Source organism: Notechis scutatus, chromosome 3, assembly GCF_049901735.1.
Source record: "Notechis scutatus isolate UNSWTSFEM ecotype Mainland chromosome 3, rNotScu1.2, whole genome shotgun sequence".
Classification (NCBI taxonomy): domain Eukaryota; kingdom Metazoa; phylum Chordata; class Lepidosauria; order Squamata; family Elapidae; genus Notechis; species Notechis scutatus.
Window position 1 is genome coordinate 29,758,093 of NC_142011.1, and position 16,272 is coordinate 29,774,364.

Sequence of the window (16,272 nt, forward strand, 5' to 3'; positions counted from 1 at the left end):
GATGAAAGAGGACAAACTCACACAAACACAGGTAGGCAAGCTGGCTCGGAATTCACAGAGTTAATTCTTTGGAACTGATAATATTCTTGGCATTCCAACACATCCTGCCTGCCAAGTCCTAACTCATAGTAAATAAAATTTTACTCACAGAAAATCACAAGGCAGTCCACAAAGAAAATCTGAAGTAAGGTTAAACTTTGTCCCGTACAAAGTTTCAGGAGAAAACACACCCACTTTTATCCCCTGTGGGGTGTGGCTCAATGACTCAGCTCACAATTTGACCCTCCCACGCCTCCTACATTGCTGCTCATGTTTCTCCCTACGATGCTGCTTAGGATCGAGCCAACACTCTTCCTGTTTACTCCCTGTCAGGGGCTACTCTGATATGCCTTCCTCCTGATTAATCTCAGGCTGTTTCTCTCAGTTGTCTGATGGAACCTGAGGCATTATCAGGGAGGAAGGTCCTGGGGAGGAAGGCATTGCCAGAGAGGAAGGTCCTGGGGAGGAAGGCATTCCCAGTTCCTCCTCCTCATCATCCAGGTCCTCTTCCTCTGACAGCATAGGCTTGGAAATCAGGGCCACAACACTATCCCCCACCGCAGGGCCCTTCCTCCGAGTCTGATGGTCAGGATGTGGTCACAAGGGGAAATGGTCATGGGACATCCGTATAAGGTCCGGGGCGTGGATCGCGGAAGCATCCACCCAGGAGAGGGCCTCCGGACCATCCCCCTGCCTCTCGATCAAATACTGGAACCGCCCTTTCATCCAGCAGGAATCCCTAATGCTGGCCACCTTGCCTTCTACTGTGCCATCTTTACCGGGCACAGGTGGTGGATCAACAGCTGTGGGACGTCGGAGATAACACGAAGGGGTGTCAGGGACCAAAAGGAAATGGTGGAAGACTGGATGAATTCGCATGGAGCACGGTAGAGTCAGTCGATAGGCTACGGGGGTTGATGACCACCTTGATGGGAAATGGGCTGATGAACTGATGGTCCAGCTTCTTTATCAGGCGGTCAACCTGAAGATGTTTTGTGGATAACCACACATGGTCTCCTATAGCCAGTGGAGGCGTTGTCTGTCAAGAGCGATCTGCGAACTGCTTGTAATCTTCCTTGGCCTGTATCAGTTGCTGCCGAACTAACTGCTGAACTGAGTGAAGTTCCGAAAGGAATTCCCGGGTCTCAGTAACAGGGGAATCTAATAGTGTCAAAGGGAAGAACCGCAGATGGTACCCCACATTACCATAAAATGGTGTCATTTGGGTGGAGGTGTGCTGGGAGTTGTTGAATGCAAACTCCACCAGAGGGAGATAATCAGCCCAGTTGTTCTGCCATTGGTTTACAAAACAACACAAGTATTGCTCGAGAATGCCAATGATCTTCTCCGTCCCCCCATCAGTCTCTGGATGGTGCGCTGACATCAAGCACACCTGCACCTGTAACGCGGTCATCAGGCTTTTCCAAAATTGGGCTGTAAATTGTACATCGCGGTCAGAAACTACCCTGTCTGGCAGACCATGGAGACGAAAAACATGCTGCAAGAACAAACGGGCAGTTGTACGGGCCGTTGGCAATTTACGACACGGAATGAAGTGGGCCATTTTTGTCAACATGTCGACCACCACCAGCACAGTTGTAAATCCAGAGGACGGCAGTAAATGAGTCAAGAAGTCCATGGAAATCGCTTCCCGTGGTCTTTCTGGAGTCGGCAGAGGTTGGAGGAGACCAGGATGTGCACCCGTTGTGGTTTTCGCTTGCCTGCATGGTACACAGGACGTGACATAGGCGTGGACATCATGCCGTACTTGAGGCCACCAAAAAGTAAGGGTCTTAAAAAACCCAAAATGGCCGGCTGCAGGGTTGTCATGACACTGAGTCATAATAAGGGCTCGAAGCGTCCCCGTGGTTACGTACAACCGGCCCAGATGCTCGAGTAAACCCTCCTCCAAAGTCCATGGGGATTCACGTCCAATCTCCCCTATCCTCTGCTGCAACCAAGCGTCTAGGCACTGCGCCTCTCTCACCTGAGTCCGCAAATCCACCGGTTCCTGGACTGCGGCCAAGGATTCTGCTGGAAGCACCGTCCATGAAGGAAGGGGGTCCTTGGGGAAAAGGTACTCGGGTTTGCAGGACAGGGCATCCGCCCTCCGATTGTGACCACTGGGATATAGGTCACAGAAAAGTTGAACCGGGCAAAAAACAATGACCACCAGATCTGCTGCTGGTTCAACTTTCTCGCTGTTGACAAGTGTTCTAAATTCCGATGGTCTGTCCAGACCTCCACCTTGTGTCGGGTGCCCTCGAGATGATGTTGCCAAGCCTAAAACTCAGCCTTGATAGCCAGTAACTCTTTTTCCCAGATGGCGTAGTTGACTTGGAAAAGACATGGCATTCCGTGACCATGCCACCTGAGGATCATAAATCCTAAGCCAAGCCATGCCAAGGACTAATGGGAAATGGAGGTCCGCGGTGACATAAAAGTGGATCGCCTCCTCATGTTCTCCAATGACTAGGCACAAAGGCTGGGTGGCGAATTTAATGGATCCTGCAATAAGTTCCCGCCCATCAATAGTCTCGACCCTCATCGGAGGTTCCACCGGAACCAAGGGGACATCAAAATGAGCCGCAAAGGCCTGGTCCATAAAGTTAGTCGTGGCCCCTGAGTCCACCAGCGCATTCGCTGGAATCCCTTCTGACTGGTTAGCCAAGAAAACCCGAGTGTCCAAAATCAGATGCCGAGGAAGCCCAGAGTCAACCTCCGCTAATTCAGGTGGGTGTTTGATATGTGCCCAGCCTAGGGTTTCCCCCCAGGTCGGACCTGTTCCATTTCCCAACTGATCACGCCGAGATTCAGGCACAGGCTTGAGCACCCCACTTCGCTTTAAAGGATAAGAAATAGCGAAATGTCCTGCCCCCCACAATACAAGCACAAACCCCTTGGCATCTCCGCGTTCACTCCTGGGCCTTCAGGCGAGGTCTGACTGCTCCTAACTCCATTGGCTCCTCGGCCATTGCCATGACACGTTGGGTGACCCAGGGCGCTGTTAGCATAGGGCGCTGTGGTACAGATGCAGATGGTTGCTCCTGGATGGTGCGACGGTTCTTTTGCCATTGGAGACGTGCATCGATGCCCAAGATTTGCACCACCAGAGCGTCAAGGATTTCCACTTGAACTAACTCATCCTGCAGCTCATCTGCCAGGCCATCCTGGAAGGCGTCCATTGACGCTGCATCATTCCAGTTGGAGTCCAGGCACAAAAGCCAAAATTCAGAAATAAACTCTTGCAGGGGGCGCCTCCCTTGGCGAAGGTCCTTAAAATGCCTGGCTGCCATCTGCACTTGTATGGGGTCTTCATATATGTGGCACATGTGTTGCCAAAAACCCTGGTAATTAGTTAATAATGGGCTGTTCTTGAGCAACAAAGGTGTGGCCCATCTGGCGGCCGAGCCAGAAAGGAGGCTTATCACAAACCCCACCCAAGCCCGGTCATCTGGGAAATCCTCTGGCCTCATAGCCATAAATAACTGGCACTGTCCCATGAAAGCCAGGAACATCTCAGGCTGCCCAGAAAACTTATCTGGCGCAGCCACCGGGCATTTCCGATGGGGAGGGGGAGGAGGAGCTGCATGAGCCTGCAGCAAAGCAAGTTGGGCTGTTAATTGAGCCACTTGCTGTTGTAGAGTTTGATTTTCATCTTGCAGCTGTTGTTGAAACTGGTGCTGCTGGTCCATCTTAGGTAAAAGATGGTTTAAGTCAGGTACAGGACAAAAATGTTCTGTCTTGCCTTTCCTCTTTCCCAAAAGATGAAAGAGTACAAACTCACACAAACACAGGCAGGCAGGCTGGCTCGGACTTCACAGAGTTAATTCTTTGGAACTGATAATATTCTTGGCATTCCAACACGTCCTGCCTGCCAAGTCCGGACTGATAGTAAATAAAGTTTTACTCACAGAAAATCACAAGGCAGTCCAGAAAGAAAATCTGAAGTCAGGTTAAACTTTGTCCCGTACAAAGTTTCAGGAGAAAACACACCCACTTTTATCCCCTGTGGGGTGTGGCTCAATGACTCAGCTCACTCTCTGACCCTCCCATGCCTCCTACGTTGCTGCTCACGTTTCTCCCTACAATGCTGCTTAAGATCGAGCCAACACTCTTCCTCTTTACTCCCTATCAGGGGCTGCTCCGATATGTCTTCCTCCTGATTAATCTCAGGCTGTTCCTCTCGGTTGTCTGATGGAACCTGAGGCATTATAAGGGAGGAAGGCATTGCCAGAGAGGAAGGTCCTGGGGAGGAAGGCATTCCCAGTTCCTCCTCCTCATCTTCCAGGTCCTCTTCCTCTGACAGCATAGGCTCGGGAATTGGGGCCACAACATTATGTGGTTGCCATTTGTGGTCTTCTGCAGTATCCCAGTAACTTTGCTTGATCATCAGATGCTATAAATGAGCACAATGGCTCAAGTGGTTGAAACACTGGGCAGGAGGTTAGCAAGCCTGTGTTTGAGACCCAAGAACTGCCATGGGCGGGATTGAGCTGTTGTCCTTCACTCCAGCATCTGCCAGGAGCATGAAAGGAGCCCCCAACTGGGTATCCTCTCTTACTAGCTAATCCTTTCAACCTAGAAGCACCTTAGTGTTTTTGACTCAAGTGCAAAAATAGGATACTGTGATGTTGTAGTTTGAGCCAGGCATTGAGCATTTGGTTGGTGAACATATGACTGCAGGGATACTGTGGCTGCAATAAATATGAGGATTTTTCTTAAGTACCACTCACTCAGCAATGTTGTAAATTCTAATGGTCTCAGAACAAGTAATCTTTAAATGAGGACCACTGTATGGCAGAATGTGGAAAACGATATGAAACCAGGAGATACTGAGTTTATAATGTGGTAATTGTGTCACAAAGTCTCGGTGAAAGACTATCTCATTTTGGTCTTCCACACTTTACAATTTAAGGCTTAATTGATATTTATGGCTTAACATATGTTATAATTGATGTGTCATATTTTATTCAAAATGAGAGAAAGCACACCAATGATGTTTAGCAGTTGTAGTTGAAGGGAGCTTGGAAGCCACAAAAGAGATTTATTAATTGCTTATGACTCTAAAGCAACAGGTTGTCAAATCTTGGTTTAGTATATCCTTTTTACTCATGTCTATATTGTCAAACTTTAATTCACTATTAGTTTCGGATATTCAGGAAGAAAGATTCATAGATGAGGGAAGCTGTGTTGCAAAAATGGAATGTGTCAGAGGTATTTTTCTTAAAGAATATGAGTGATGTCTGAATGTGTCTGGTCCTTGATTTATATTTATTTATTTATTTTTACTTGTTAATCACTTACAACATAATAGGTATAAGTATATACATAGTTATGAATACATGAAATGGGTACATATAAGAAAAATAAAAGAAACAATAAGACAGGGACGGTAGGCACATTGGTACGCTTATGCACGCCCCCTACAGACCTCTTAGGAAAGGGGTGAAGTGAATAGTAGACAGTCTAAGGTTAAAGTTTTTGGGGTTTGCGGAAGAAACCACAGAGTCAGGTAGAGTATTCCAGACATTGATCACTCTGTTGCTGAAGTCGTATTTCCTGCAATCAAGTTTGGTGCGGTTAACCTTGAGTTTGTATCTATTGTGTGCTCTTGTGTTGTTATGGTTGAAGCTGAAGTATTCATTGACAGGTAAGTCATTGCAATGTATGATTTTATATACCATACTTAGATCAGACCGAAGACGGCGTAATTCAAGGTTTTCTAGGTCTAGAATTTCAAGTCTGGTGGCATAAGGTATTCTACAACAAGTAGAGAAGTGGAGAACTCTTCTTGTGAAATATTTCTGGACTTTCTCAACTGTGCTAATATCAGATACGTAATATGGGTTCCAGACTGATGAGCTGTATTCGAGGATTGGTCTAGCAAATGTTTTGTATGCTCTAGTTAGTAGTGTGATATTACCAGAGAAAAAGCTACGTAGGATTAGGTTAACAACTCTTAATGCCTTTTTGGCTATGTAGTTACAGTGGGCTCTGGCACTTAGATCATTAGAGATGAGTATTCCAAGGTCCTTTACAGAGCTTGGATCATCAACAAGATCTTGACTATTCAGCTTGTATTTTATTTTCTGATTTTTTTTTTTGCCAATATGTAAGACAGAGCATTTATTTGTTGAGATTTGAAGTTGCCATTTGTTTGACCATTCTGATACATAGTCAAGATCTTTTTGAACGGTAGCAGTATTTTCTGTGGTATTGAACAGCTTTACATGCTCTTAATATGATCACAGAGGTCATTTATGTAGAGTATGAAGAGAGTTGGTCCTAGAACACTGCCTTGGGAAACACCACTGTTGACAGGTACAGAGTTTGATAGGACGCTCCCAATTTTGACCATTTGTTGTCTGTTTGACAGGAATGCTTCTATCCAATTATGCAGTTGTCCAGAGATACAATAAGATTTTAGTTTTAGGAGTAGTTTGTCATGTACCACTGAATCAAAGGCTTTACAGAAATTTATGTAGATTGCATCTATTGTTTTGCCCTGATCGAGTTGTGTAGTCCATATGTTTTTGCAGTGTAAGAGTTGCAGATTGCAGGATAGGTTTTTTTTTCTGAAACCAAATTATTTATTAGAGAATAGGTTGTTTGTCTCTAAGTGAAGGATAATGGATTGGTTAATAATTGATTCCATGACTTTACAGGTGATGCAGCATAAGGAGATTGGTCTGTAATTTTCAACTAGAGTGGGGTCTCCCTTTTTGAAGATGGGGATGACCGTGGCTTGTGACCATAGGTTAGGCAAAGAGCTGGTCCTGAAAGATTTTTCAAAGATTATGCTTAGAGGTTCTGCTATGGCAGTGGATAGCTTTTTTAAGAAGTAGGCACATATTCAGTCTGGTCCAATAGATAGAGATGGTTTTAGATTGCGTAGTGCTTTTTCAACATTGTCTTTTGTAAAATTGATATGTATTAGATCATTGTAGTTTTCTGTGGTTCGGCTAGGAAATACTGGGCATGAATCATTGCTGTTTACAAATAATGAGCCAAAGAATGTGTTAAAGTTGTTAGCTTTAATGGTGTCATCGTTGCAGTCTTTTATGTCATCCATCTTTAAGGTATTATAAATGTTGTGAATCAATAAAAGTTGATATTCTAAATGCAAATCAGGGGTTGAAAACCTGCAGACTTGATTGGTCCTTGTACAACAACTTGGGATTGGGCCAGAACTAGACCCTGATTGGCCACTTTGGGAATACTTCTTATTGGTTAATAGTTTGAACCTGTTGCAAGCTCATTGGTTAATAAGGTAGCAGCTAACCCTATAAAAGGGCTACTGCTGCCCATAGCTTTGCTCTGTTCCATTCTGATTCCTGTTATTATTAAAGAGTTGAAGTCACTGGTCAGATGTCTGGTCTCCTTATTCTCCAAACCTGACAATAAACCTGTTCCTTTTTCCTACAACAAGCTAACATGGATAAAGATACCTTCCATTTTAGATGAAATGCTTCAAACATTCTGCTATACATGGCTATGTTTTGTGATGGTAAGGTGTAATTGTAGTATTAGCTTCCAACAGAATAGCCTCAGAATCACGTTTGGACATAGATCCCAACCAACAAGGTGGGCCATTAAGGTTCCAGTGTTAAGTACAGTATGAAAAACAGGAATGTAAACATCATTTTCTTATTTCTATTGGAGCAGTAGAAACTCTTTGTCATAATAATTGCTCTTACATTTGTTTTGTAAGATGCACATTTATCAATCAGTCCAGCTTTCCAAACTTAATTTCTCCTTCAGTTTAGAATTCTTTTAGTCTATGCGTTTTTGAGATTGGATAACTTTACAAAAATATCCACTAATTGAATATGTTAAAATAAATAAATCAAAAGCTAATTGGCATATTACTTATTGAATCAGATGTAGTGGTGTGAGGTCGTTTTTATCATATCTGTGTACCCCCAGCACACAGTTCTGCAAATTCAATTATATATTCAAAAGAAGCACTCAATTTATGCCAGACCAGTTTATATTTAATGCCAGGGCAAGCCTCAATAACTGATAATAGCTCTGTTCAAAATTAATTAAGATATTTCAAAGAAGCGGTAACATTGATACTCTCCTGCGGTGTAAAACGGGGTTATTTCAGTCTTTGTTATGATAAGTGATTATTTCAAACTTTCAATGGGCCTGTGAGCTTTTGAATTTTTCTTTTAATTCTGAGAGATAAGTTGTTCGTTTTCCTTGCCTCTTGGGAGACCAGATGTCTTGTTTCTTGTCTTGGTTGAAATTATTAGAGCAGTGGAGTTCTTGGTATAAAGTAGAAGGCACAGCTGATGTCAAAATAAATCAAGAATCTGTATCAGAATATGTTGTAATAGATAATAACAATGACCTATTGTTAACAGAACACTTGCCCAAAGTTGGATTCTTTGTAGAATTATAAGGAGAAAAGTAGACAGATGGTGTACTAGGAGTTGTGAGTGTTCCACCATTGGAGGTTTTCAAAATTAGACTGGAAAACCATTTGATCAAGATGGTATCACTTTCCTAGAGCAGAGGGCTGTATTAGAAGAACTCCAAGGTCTCTTCCAGCTCTAAGACTCAATGAAAGTTATACCCCCTTCCCAACCAATGCTGCTGAAATACTTTCCCAGCCTGTCTCATCACTGGCTAGACTTGGGTTGGCTCCCTCTGCCAAGAAATGGAGATGAGTACCCTGTCTTACTGTCAGACATACCTGAACAGGGAAACAACTTTACATTTAATAGTCAGGCATTTGTTTGAATGCATTGCCCAGAAGTTAACTGCTAGAAACAAGAAACTACTTACAAAATAAGGATTTGCATCCAATATCAGTTATATTTGTGTTTTTACACATGGAAAACAGGTAGGAACAAATGTATCTGCAGTATATTTTACTGATTTGTTTTTCTTCCCACCTTCAGCCAAGGTTTCTTTTTTAAAATATTTCTCATGTTACTATAATCTGTAGGTTTCGGAGTGTTTATGTTACTTGATGACAGTTTCAGAAATATATGTTAGTGTTCACTAATGAAATGGGCATTTGTCAGAAAAATAGCAGAAATTTAGACTCCACTGGGAAGTAAAAAATAAACACAAACACCCTCTATTTGGATATGTCCTTAATACAGCTTGTTCTCTTCCATTTGGACTATTGTAATGCATTCTACATGGGGCAGCCCTAAAAGAGCACCTGGAAACTTCTGTTTCTTCCCAATGCAGTGCCTCATGTGGTTTTGTGCAAGTACAAATTTGCACATGTATCACTTCTTTTGTGGGAGCTGTACTGGTTGCTGATTTGGCTTCAGGTGCAATACAAAGTCCTGCTTATCAACTTTAGAGCCCTAGAAGGCTTGGGTTATTAGACAAAGTGTGTCTCCCAATTACATTTACCCAGCCCACCAGAGCAGGAAGGCAGGGCATGTTGCGGGTCCCAAGTAAGTATATCTGGTGGGACCGAGGAAAAAGTTTCTCCCTTTTAGAATGTCATTCCCTCAGAGATAAGATTGGCCTCTATCTTGTTGCTAATTCTGCAAAGCCTTGAAAGCATAGTTTTGACAGTGAACTTGGGGACCCCATTTGGAATTAATCAAGTAATTAATTCTGTTGTTGCCACCATGGTGTGTGTGTGTGTGTGTGTTGGTGGTGGTGGTGGAGTTAAATTGTGCATTTTTAACTGTGAATTTTTAATGTTTAATGTTAATATGAGCTGGGAGCTATATATATATTAAAAATAAATAAATACATAAATTTAAATTGGACATTTATTTTATTTATTAAAATATTTTTATTGTTAAAATATTTCAACCTAGCACATACAAGATAAACGAAGCAGCAACTTAATTTCCAGTCCTATCTCTTTTCTGAAGGTGTTCCTTCCTCTGTTTCTAGAGCAGAGTTTCTGATTAATGCATGTGTTCAAAATTTCACTAGATGTGTGAAAAAGTACATAATTATCTTCTCTCAAAAGCTACAAAAATGCTTGAGGAAAGTAGCCATGAGCAGTTTGCCCCCCCCCCCCACACACACACTTTTTAATTCCTGGAAATGTCAGCCAGAAAGTTTTAGTCCACCAGCTAGATTGTGCAACAAGGAATCACAGTGAGAATACATCATAGGTATGGGGATATGGTTTTATTTTCTTACAGAAAATAAAGCAGATGGTGAATTCTGAACAGAGAGACCTTGAAGGGCCCTTTTGTTGACACATTTTTGTTGCCCAATAACAATGGACTGTTACTCTAGGCTACTTACATTGTGTATGATCATGCATGTGGCTCTCAGCAAGGAGTAAGAGGTCAAATCACATCTCTATTCAGCCCTGTTTCTTGGCATTGAGCATAGCAGAACAAATCAATGGTTTCTTTCAGCAATACTAATTTGCCCCATGTATTTTCTGAAATTTACAGAGTGAAAAGAGTTTCATATTGAGTGTCTTTTGGGAAGAGGAAGCAAATTATATTATAATTACTATGTCAGATGATTAAACCCATTTCTTGGGGGGGGGGGGGTGGAGAAATCGTGATGGTGGCTTGGATGCATTCTGTTATGATTTTTTTCTTATACACATAAGCAGACTTATACAACAAAGGCAGATTCCAGTGATTTCCCTAGGTAGATTTCAGAAGTAATTGGTTGTATCCAAGCCTTTGCCCTATTTATTAAGAAAGGAGGACTTATATCTTCTGGCAAAGCAGAGAATTTTTGTTACACTGTTCAGGGAGATCTGCAATAGAATATCCTGGGAGATTGAAATGCTGTAATATTACTTTATCCTGATTCTGAGTTCTGATGACAAAACTATGTCCATTAATTCTTTGGTGCAAACTTTGTCCCATTTGTCCTGCAAAGAACTGCAGGTCTCAAAAGTGTTCATTTTTGAAAAATGAGATTTTAACTGTACCAGTGAATGAGAGTTTACTGAACTGAACATATATCTCAAAGTTTCAGGCTGTCTCAAAATATCTTAGAAAAAAAAGTTTCTTACACACAATTATTGATAAACCAATCTGTTTCATACACAACCTGCATCTACCTAACCAACCTCTCCCTTTTCCACTTTTCGCATTCCAATGTAAATCCCTCATCAGTTGCTATTCCATGTATCTTAGGAAGTGGCCTGTAGCTTATGAAGCAAACTTGCTTATTTATTTATCTACTGAATTTATAGACTACCTGATTCCCAACAACTGATTATGTCTTCTAATAAAAAATTATTAGTCAGAAAAGGTACTATCAGAGTCCTTCAGCTGCTACTGTAGACAATGATGTCTTGCCTCCCACTGTTATGATAATTGGTTATGGATAATTGGTTATAGGTTTACTCCACAAGTTTGTTAGGTCACTGTGCAAAATAGGATTGGAGCAAAAAGGCCTAACTGGTCCTACATCTAGTAAAGGCCAACTAGATGCCAATCAGAAGCCAGCAAAGGAATGAGAATTGACCACAGAAAGATACATCTGGAACATTTATACTTGTTAACATTCTTTACATTTACTAACTAAAATGAAAGTGGTGGAAGAATGTCAAACTTTAATGTGCTGCTTATCCAAAGATGAAGCTGTCTTCTTCCACTGTGCAGGATCTTTTATGAACATTAGGTTTTACTGCACAATGCCTGGAGGACAGCTAACTGAGACATGTACACAAATCTTCAGGTTAATGTTTGGCATATGACACCACTCTCTGGACTGTAAAGATTTAACACTGTGGCTCAAAAAGTAATCAAAGGAACCAAAAAATCTTAAATTTAAAAAAGGCAATTCTGTATGTTCCAAATATACATTAAACTCTAGAAATCTTTGCTACATTCTCTTAAGGCGTCTGCATGAATTTAATGCAGTAGAAATTCATTTTATTTTTACCTTGCAGGGTTTTTATAAAAGGCAGTGATTTAAATGGAGTAACATGATGATATAGAAGTAATTATGACAGAAGTGTTTATTCATTTCTTTTTTCCTTAGGTGGTTGTTCGTTTGATGAACATTACAGTAACTGTGGTTATAGTGTGGCACTAGGGACCAATGGATTTACTTGGGAGCAGATTAATACCTGGGAGAAACCAACAATGGATCCAGCTGTCCCAACTGGTAAGTACAGAATATAGTGGGGGGGGGAAAGCTTTTAAATGTTTTTGAAATCCTAATGTCATAAAACACTGGTTGATAAGCTTGATAATGAATTTAATGATAATGCATCCAATAATTGACATTTTTCTTTTGAAAGGTATGTTATAATTCTCTGTCCTGTAATTTCTTTGACCATGTCTTTCTGCTGAATCCATTTTCTAATGCCTGCTCATTGCCCATCAAACTTCATTTTCTAGTGAAGTTGATTCTGGAATAACACTGTTTCAAATATTATCATATCCTTATATTTGTAAATAATTTCACTGTAGCCTTGCAAACCTATTTTACTTTCATTTGCCTCCATTAGCTATGATCCATGATTACTTTGAGTAGAAGAAGATATTATTATAATAATTCTTATAATATCTTGTCATTTATTGCACTATAACTGAAAACATATTTAGCAAAGTTTTTTGGGGAGTATTGTTGATGTTCCATTCCATCATGTAGCCTCATGACCAAATATATGAAGTAATAATCAGAATTAAAGTAACCAATGGACTTTCCCCAGAAACATCCCACTTGATAGGCTTCTTTTTCATTTAATAGTTTAAAACTTTCCTTGATCCATTCTGCTTACATTCCAGGTTTTAACTGAATGCATCCTAATAAAATAAAGTACTGGTGCTGGTATCATCGGCGATCAAACTTTTCTGTGCCTTTGGTCTAACTATGTCAATGTCTCCAGAAGTGCAATAGTGGCGAATATGTGTAGCATGATGGTGAAGGTTTGTTCTCTGTACTTGTGGGTTGATTTCTGAATGTTTCATTACCAGGCTAGGTAACATTGTCTACTGAAATATCACTTAGCCTGGTAATAAAATGTTCAGAAACCAACCCACAAGCTTGGAGAACAAGCCTTCACTCTCATCTCCAGAAGTACTTATGAAAGTTAAATATACTTCTTTAATATACATGAACGCCTTTTGACCGGGATGGTTGTAGTGGTCTATCGCATAATTTGGAAACCGAATGTTGTCAAAATACTTCAGTGATGTGCGCAATGTATTATTTGTACAGGAGTGATTAGCCATTGCCTTTCCTTTTATTTTCATTTTAGAATTTAGAATTAGTTTCATTTTAGAATTTCTTCTCTTGTTTCAGTTGGTTTTCTTTGATGTGTGCAGAGCCTTTCCTGAACTTTGGGTTTATCTTTTTTACCACAACTTTTTGATATTACCGAAAATAATGACCCTTAGCAGTTGTTCCTTTGCCAAGGTTTTAATTTTCTGGAACGGCTAATTCCTATTTTGTTTGCTTATTTTGTTTGTTTTCTTTGTTTAATTGCTTAAATGGTAGATGTAAGCTGCTTTTATATGATACAGTAGGTACTGAATAAAAACATTTTATTATTTGGCTTTAAGGATATTATAAACTTTAGTTCAAATATTTGTACAAAAATTGAATGTATTGGTTATGACTGCAGCTGCATTATACAAACCTGACAGAATAAAACAAGATTAATGGTGATTATAATTATCTGCATAGTTTCTAGAAAACAGTATTGCCATTTCTAAATTCCCAAAGCAAATTTTATTATTAGGGAACTAATAACCTTGGGAAAAAAGAAAGTCACTTTAGAAATATCAACAGTATTATTTAATTAATTTTTAATAATGAAAGGCAAACTATAGTACCATCAGCAAAAAATAAAATAATAATAGCTATATAGTCAAGGAAAAAACTAGATATTGTGGTGAATAAAATACACTAGTGTGAAAAAGAAAGAAAATAAAATAATTTAATAGAAAAAAAGAAAAACACCCATATATCTATCAATAGCAATATAAAATATACTCAAACTTTAGTATATGTAGAAACAAATTGTTTTATTTTGTTGTTATTAGAACAACAGTTTTTCAAAGATAGATACAGGCTTATATCCTTGTTGTATATCTTATAATCAGAAGAGTAAGTGTCTTTTTATTTACATGAAATTATCTCTTTGCCATGCCCCACACTCAGTAGCTATAGTTCTTCATGAGATGGCAAATTAAGAGATCTCCTCAATACTAACCAAATCAGATGAGCAGTTTCCAATATGTAACATAATGGAAAATATTTTCAAGTATGTGATAATCAAAGATAGTTTTCATGATAATCAAATTGTATGGAAATGATCTTTATTAGTATCAAGAAAGTTCAGTTTACTTTCTAATGTACAAACATTTGCATATCTGTGCAGTTTGCATAAAATGCAAACAGAGAACAACTGTAGTGCAAACAGCATAATGCATATTGACTAGTCCAATGAGAATGAGAATTAATATTTGGGGGAGGAGCAATATATTTGAATACACATTTGCAAAGATGTAAGGTTAAGGTTAGTGTAAATATCTATACTTGTTTTTCTTTGTCCAAGAGTCTTGTTTATACCAGTGCTAGGTTTTGGGGAATTCATTTATTTATTCAATTTGTATGACTACCCATCTCAAGCAAATGACTCTGGATAGAAACCAATCATAGAATCAATTAAAGAATTATAAACAGAATACCAAAAAAAGAGAGAATTAAATAGATATGGTAGCCAATAATTACTGTAATCCATATATATTAATATGACCAGGAAACAAGTCCATTCACACAAACAAGGCCCTCGTCCCAGACACGCAACCAGTCTTCAAGGTTTTCCAAAAAAACCAAAATGGTTGGTGCCCTCCAACCTCTGTAGGAAGAATATTCCCAAGGAAGGCTCAACTACTGCATGACAAGGTGAGCTCACATTGTTGCCCCATCTCCTGCCACCTTAGCAGTTCGAAAGCAGATAAATGCAAGTAGATAAATAAATACAACTTTGGTGACAAAGTCACAATATTCTGTGAACCTCTGATACTTCCATGGCCATGTGTATGGAAGCATCTTTGGACAATCTCAGCTAGGGCAGAGATGAGCATGACTGTTTAGAGTTGGACATGAACCTTTACCCTTTACCTTTTTAAAAACCTTAACATAATTGCAAGGTATACATTTTAATAATTTCACTTTCAGTATCATTAAATAATATAATTTAATGGAACCTTTTGGAGAGACTCAAGGGGAGTCAGACAATGTTTTAGGAGGCGGTTGAAATCTCCGGAACATCAGATTGTACACTTCTGTTTCAAAATGATATAGCAAAAGCATTTGTTCTAAAGAGGGACAACCTAAAAATCTCAGCCTCTTTGAAGCAGAGCCCAAAGCATCAGGAGCACAATTTCCCCAAATTAGTTATTTGTTTGGCTTCCACTTTGATGACACAGTATAAACATATATATTGTAAATGCTAAAATAGGTTTATAACAGTTTTAATAAATGAAAACTAAATGAAAAAATCCTCAACTCTAAAAATAATATGCAAATTCTGTTCCTGCCAATAAATGTGACATGAAACATCCAATATTCACTTTGTATCATCAACTCATCCATTGTAGACTTGGCTTCCCCTAAAAAAATTAAGTGTGGCCCTCACCCATGAAGTTCCCTCATTGTGTTTCAACTCTATAAACCAGAATGCCTGCTATTTTGTCTTCCAGCACAAATAAACTCTTCTTGTCTTTAGTTTGATTCTTATTGTTAATCCTTAGAAATTTTGTATGTGCCAAGAATCTTTTTTCTTCTTTCCTTTAATTGTCAATTTAGAAATGTATCTGCCTGCCTGCTAGCCAATATGACATGGCTTGTGTGTCTTTTTAAATATTCTGCTGGGTGGCTTGTGGGATTCACTTATCTATAAGCAGCTACTGCATGGCTGAGGGAACATCGAAATGACTTAGCCACTTGGATGGAGGATCAATTGCTAGACCTTTGTAGTGGAATGAATTCTTGCTGATAAGAGGATCCTCATTCCTGAAAGAAGGTTGAAAGAGCACCTTGGCAACTAAAGTTCTAGTATTAAATGCAACGCTGAAAAATAATACAATTTTTTTCTTAGCTTCAGAGGAATAATGTATTTACTTTACTGTGAATAATACTCCACTAAATGTTGATAAATCATACTTATTTAAAGCACAACATTTAAAGCAAATTGAGATCAGTTCCATCCTTGTATTTTTAACTTTTCGGCCATGGGAAATTAAAAGCAAAGAAACAGGTTATGTTGAAGTACTGATTGTCAACTACTTTCTATTGTACAGCTTT

The 16,272-nt window shown here is 39.6% G+C and overlaps 1 protein-coding gene across 2 annotated transcripts in view; it reads left to right on the forward strand.

The window, feature by feature from the left end:
- PTPRT (protein tyrosine phosphatase receptor type T) overlaps positions 1–16,272 on the forward strand; it is a 687,970-nt gene that overhangs the window by 204,623 nt on the left and 467,075 nt on the right. For both annotated transcript variants that reach the window (XM_087959374.1, XM_087959375.1), the window contains exon 2: positions 11,992–12,117. In XM_087959374.1, coding sequence (XP_087815500.1) covers positions 11,992–12,117 — 126 coding nt within the window. The remainder of the gene's footprint in view (positions 1–11,991; positions 12,118–16,272) is intronic.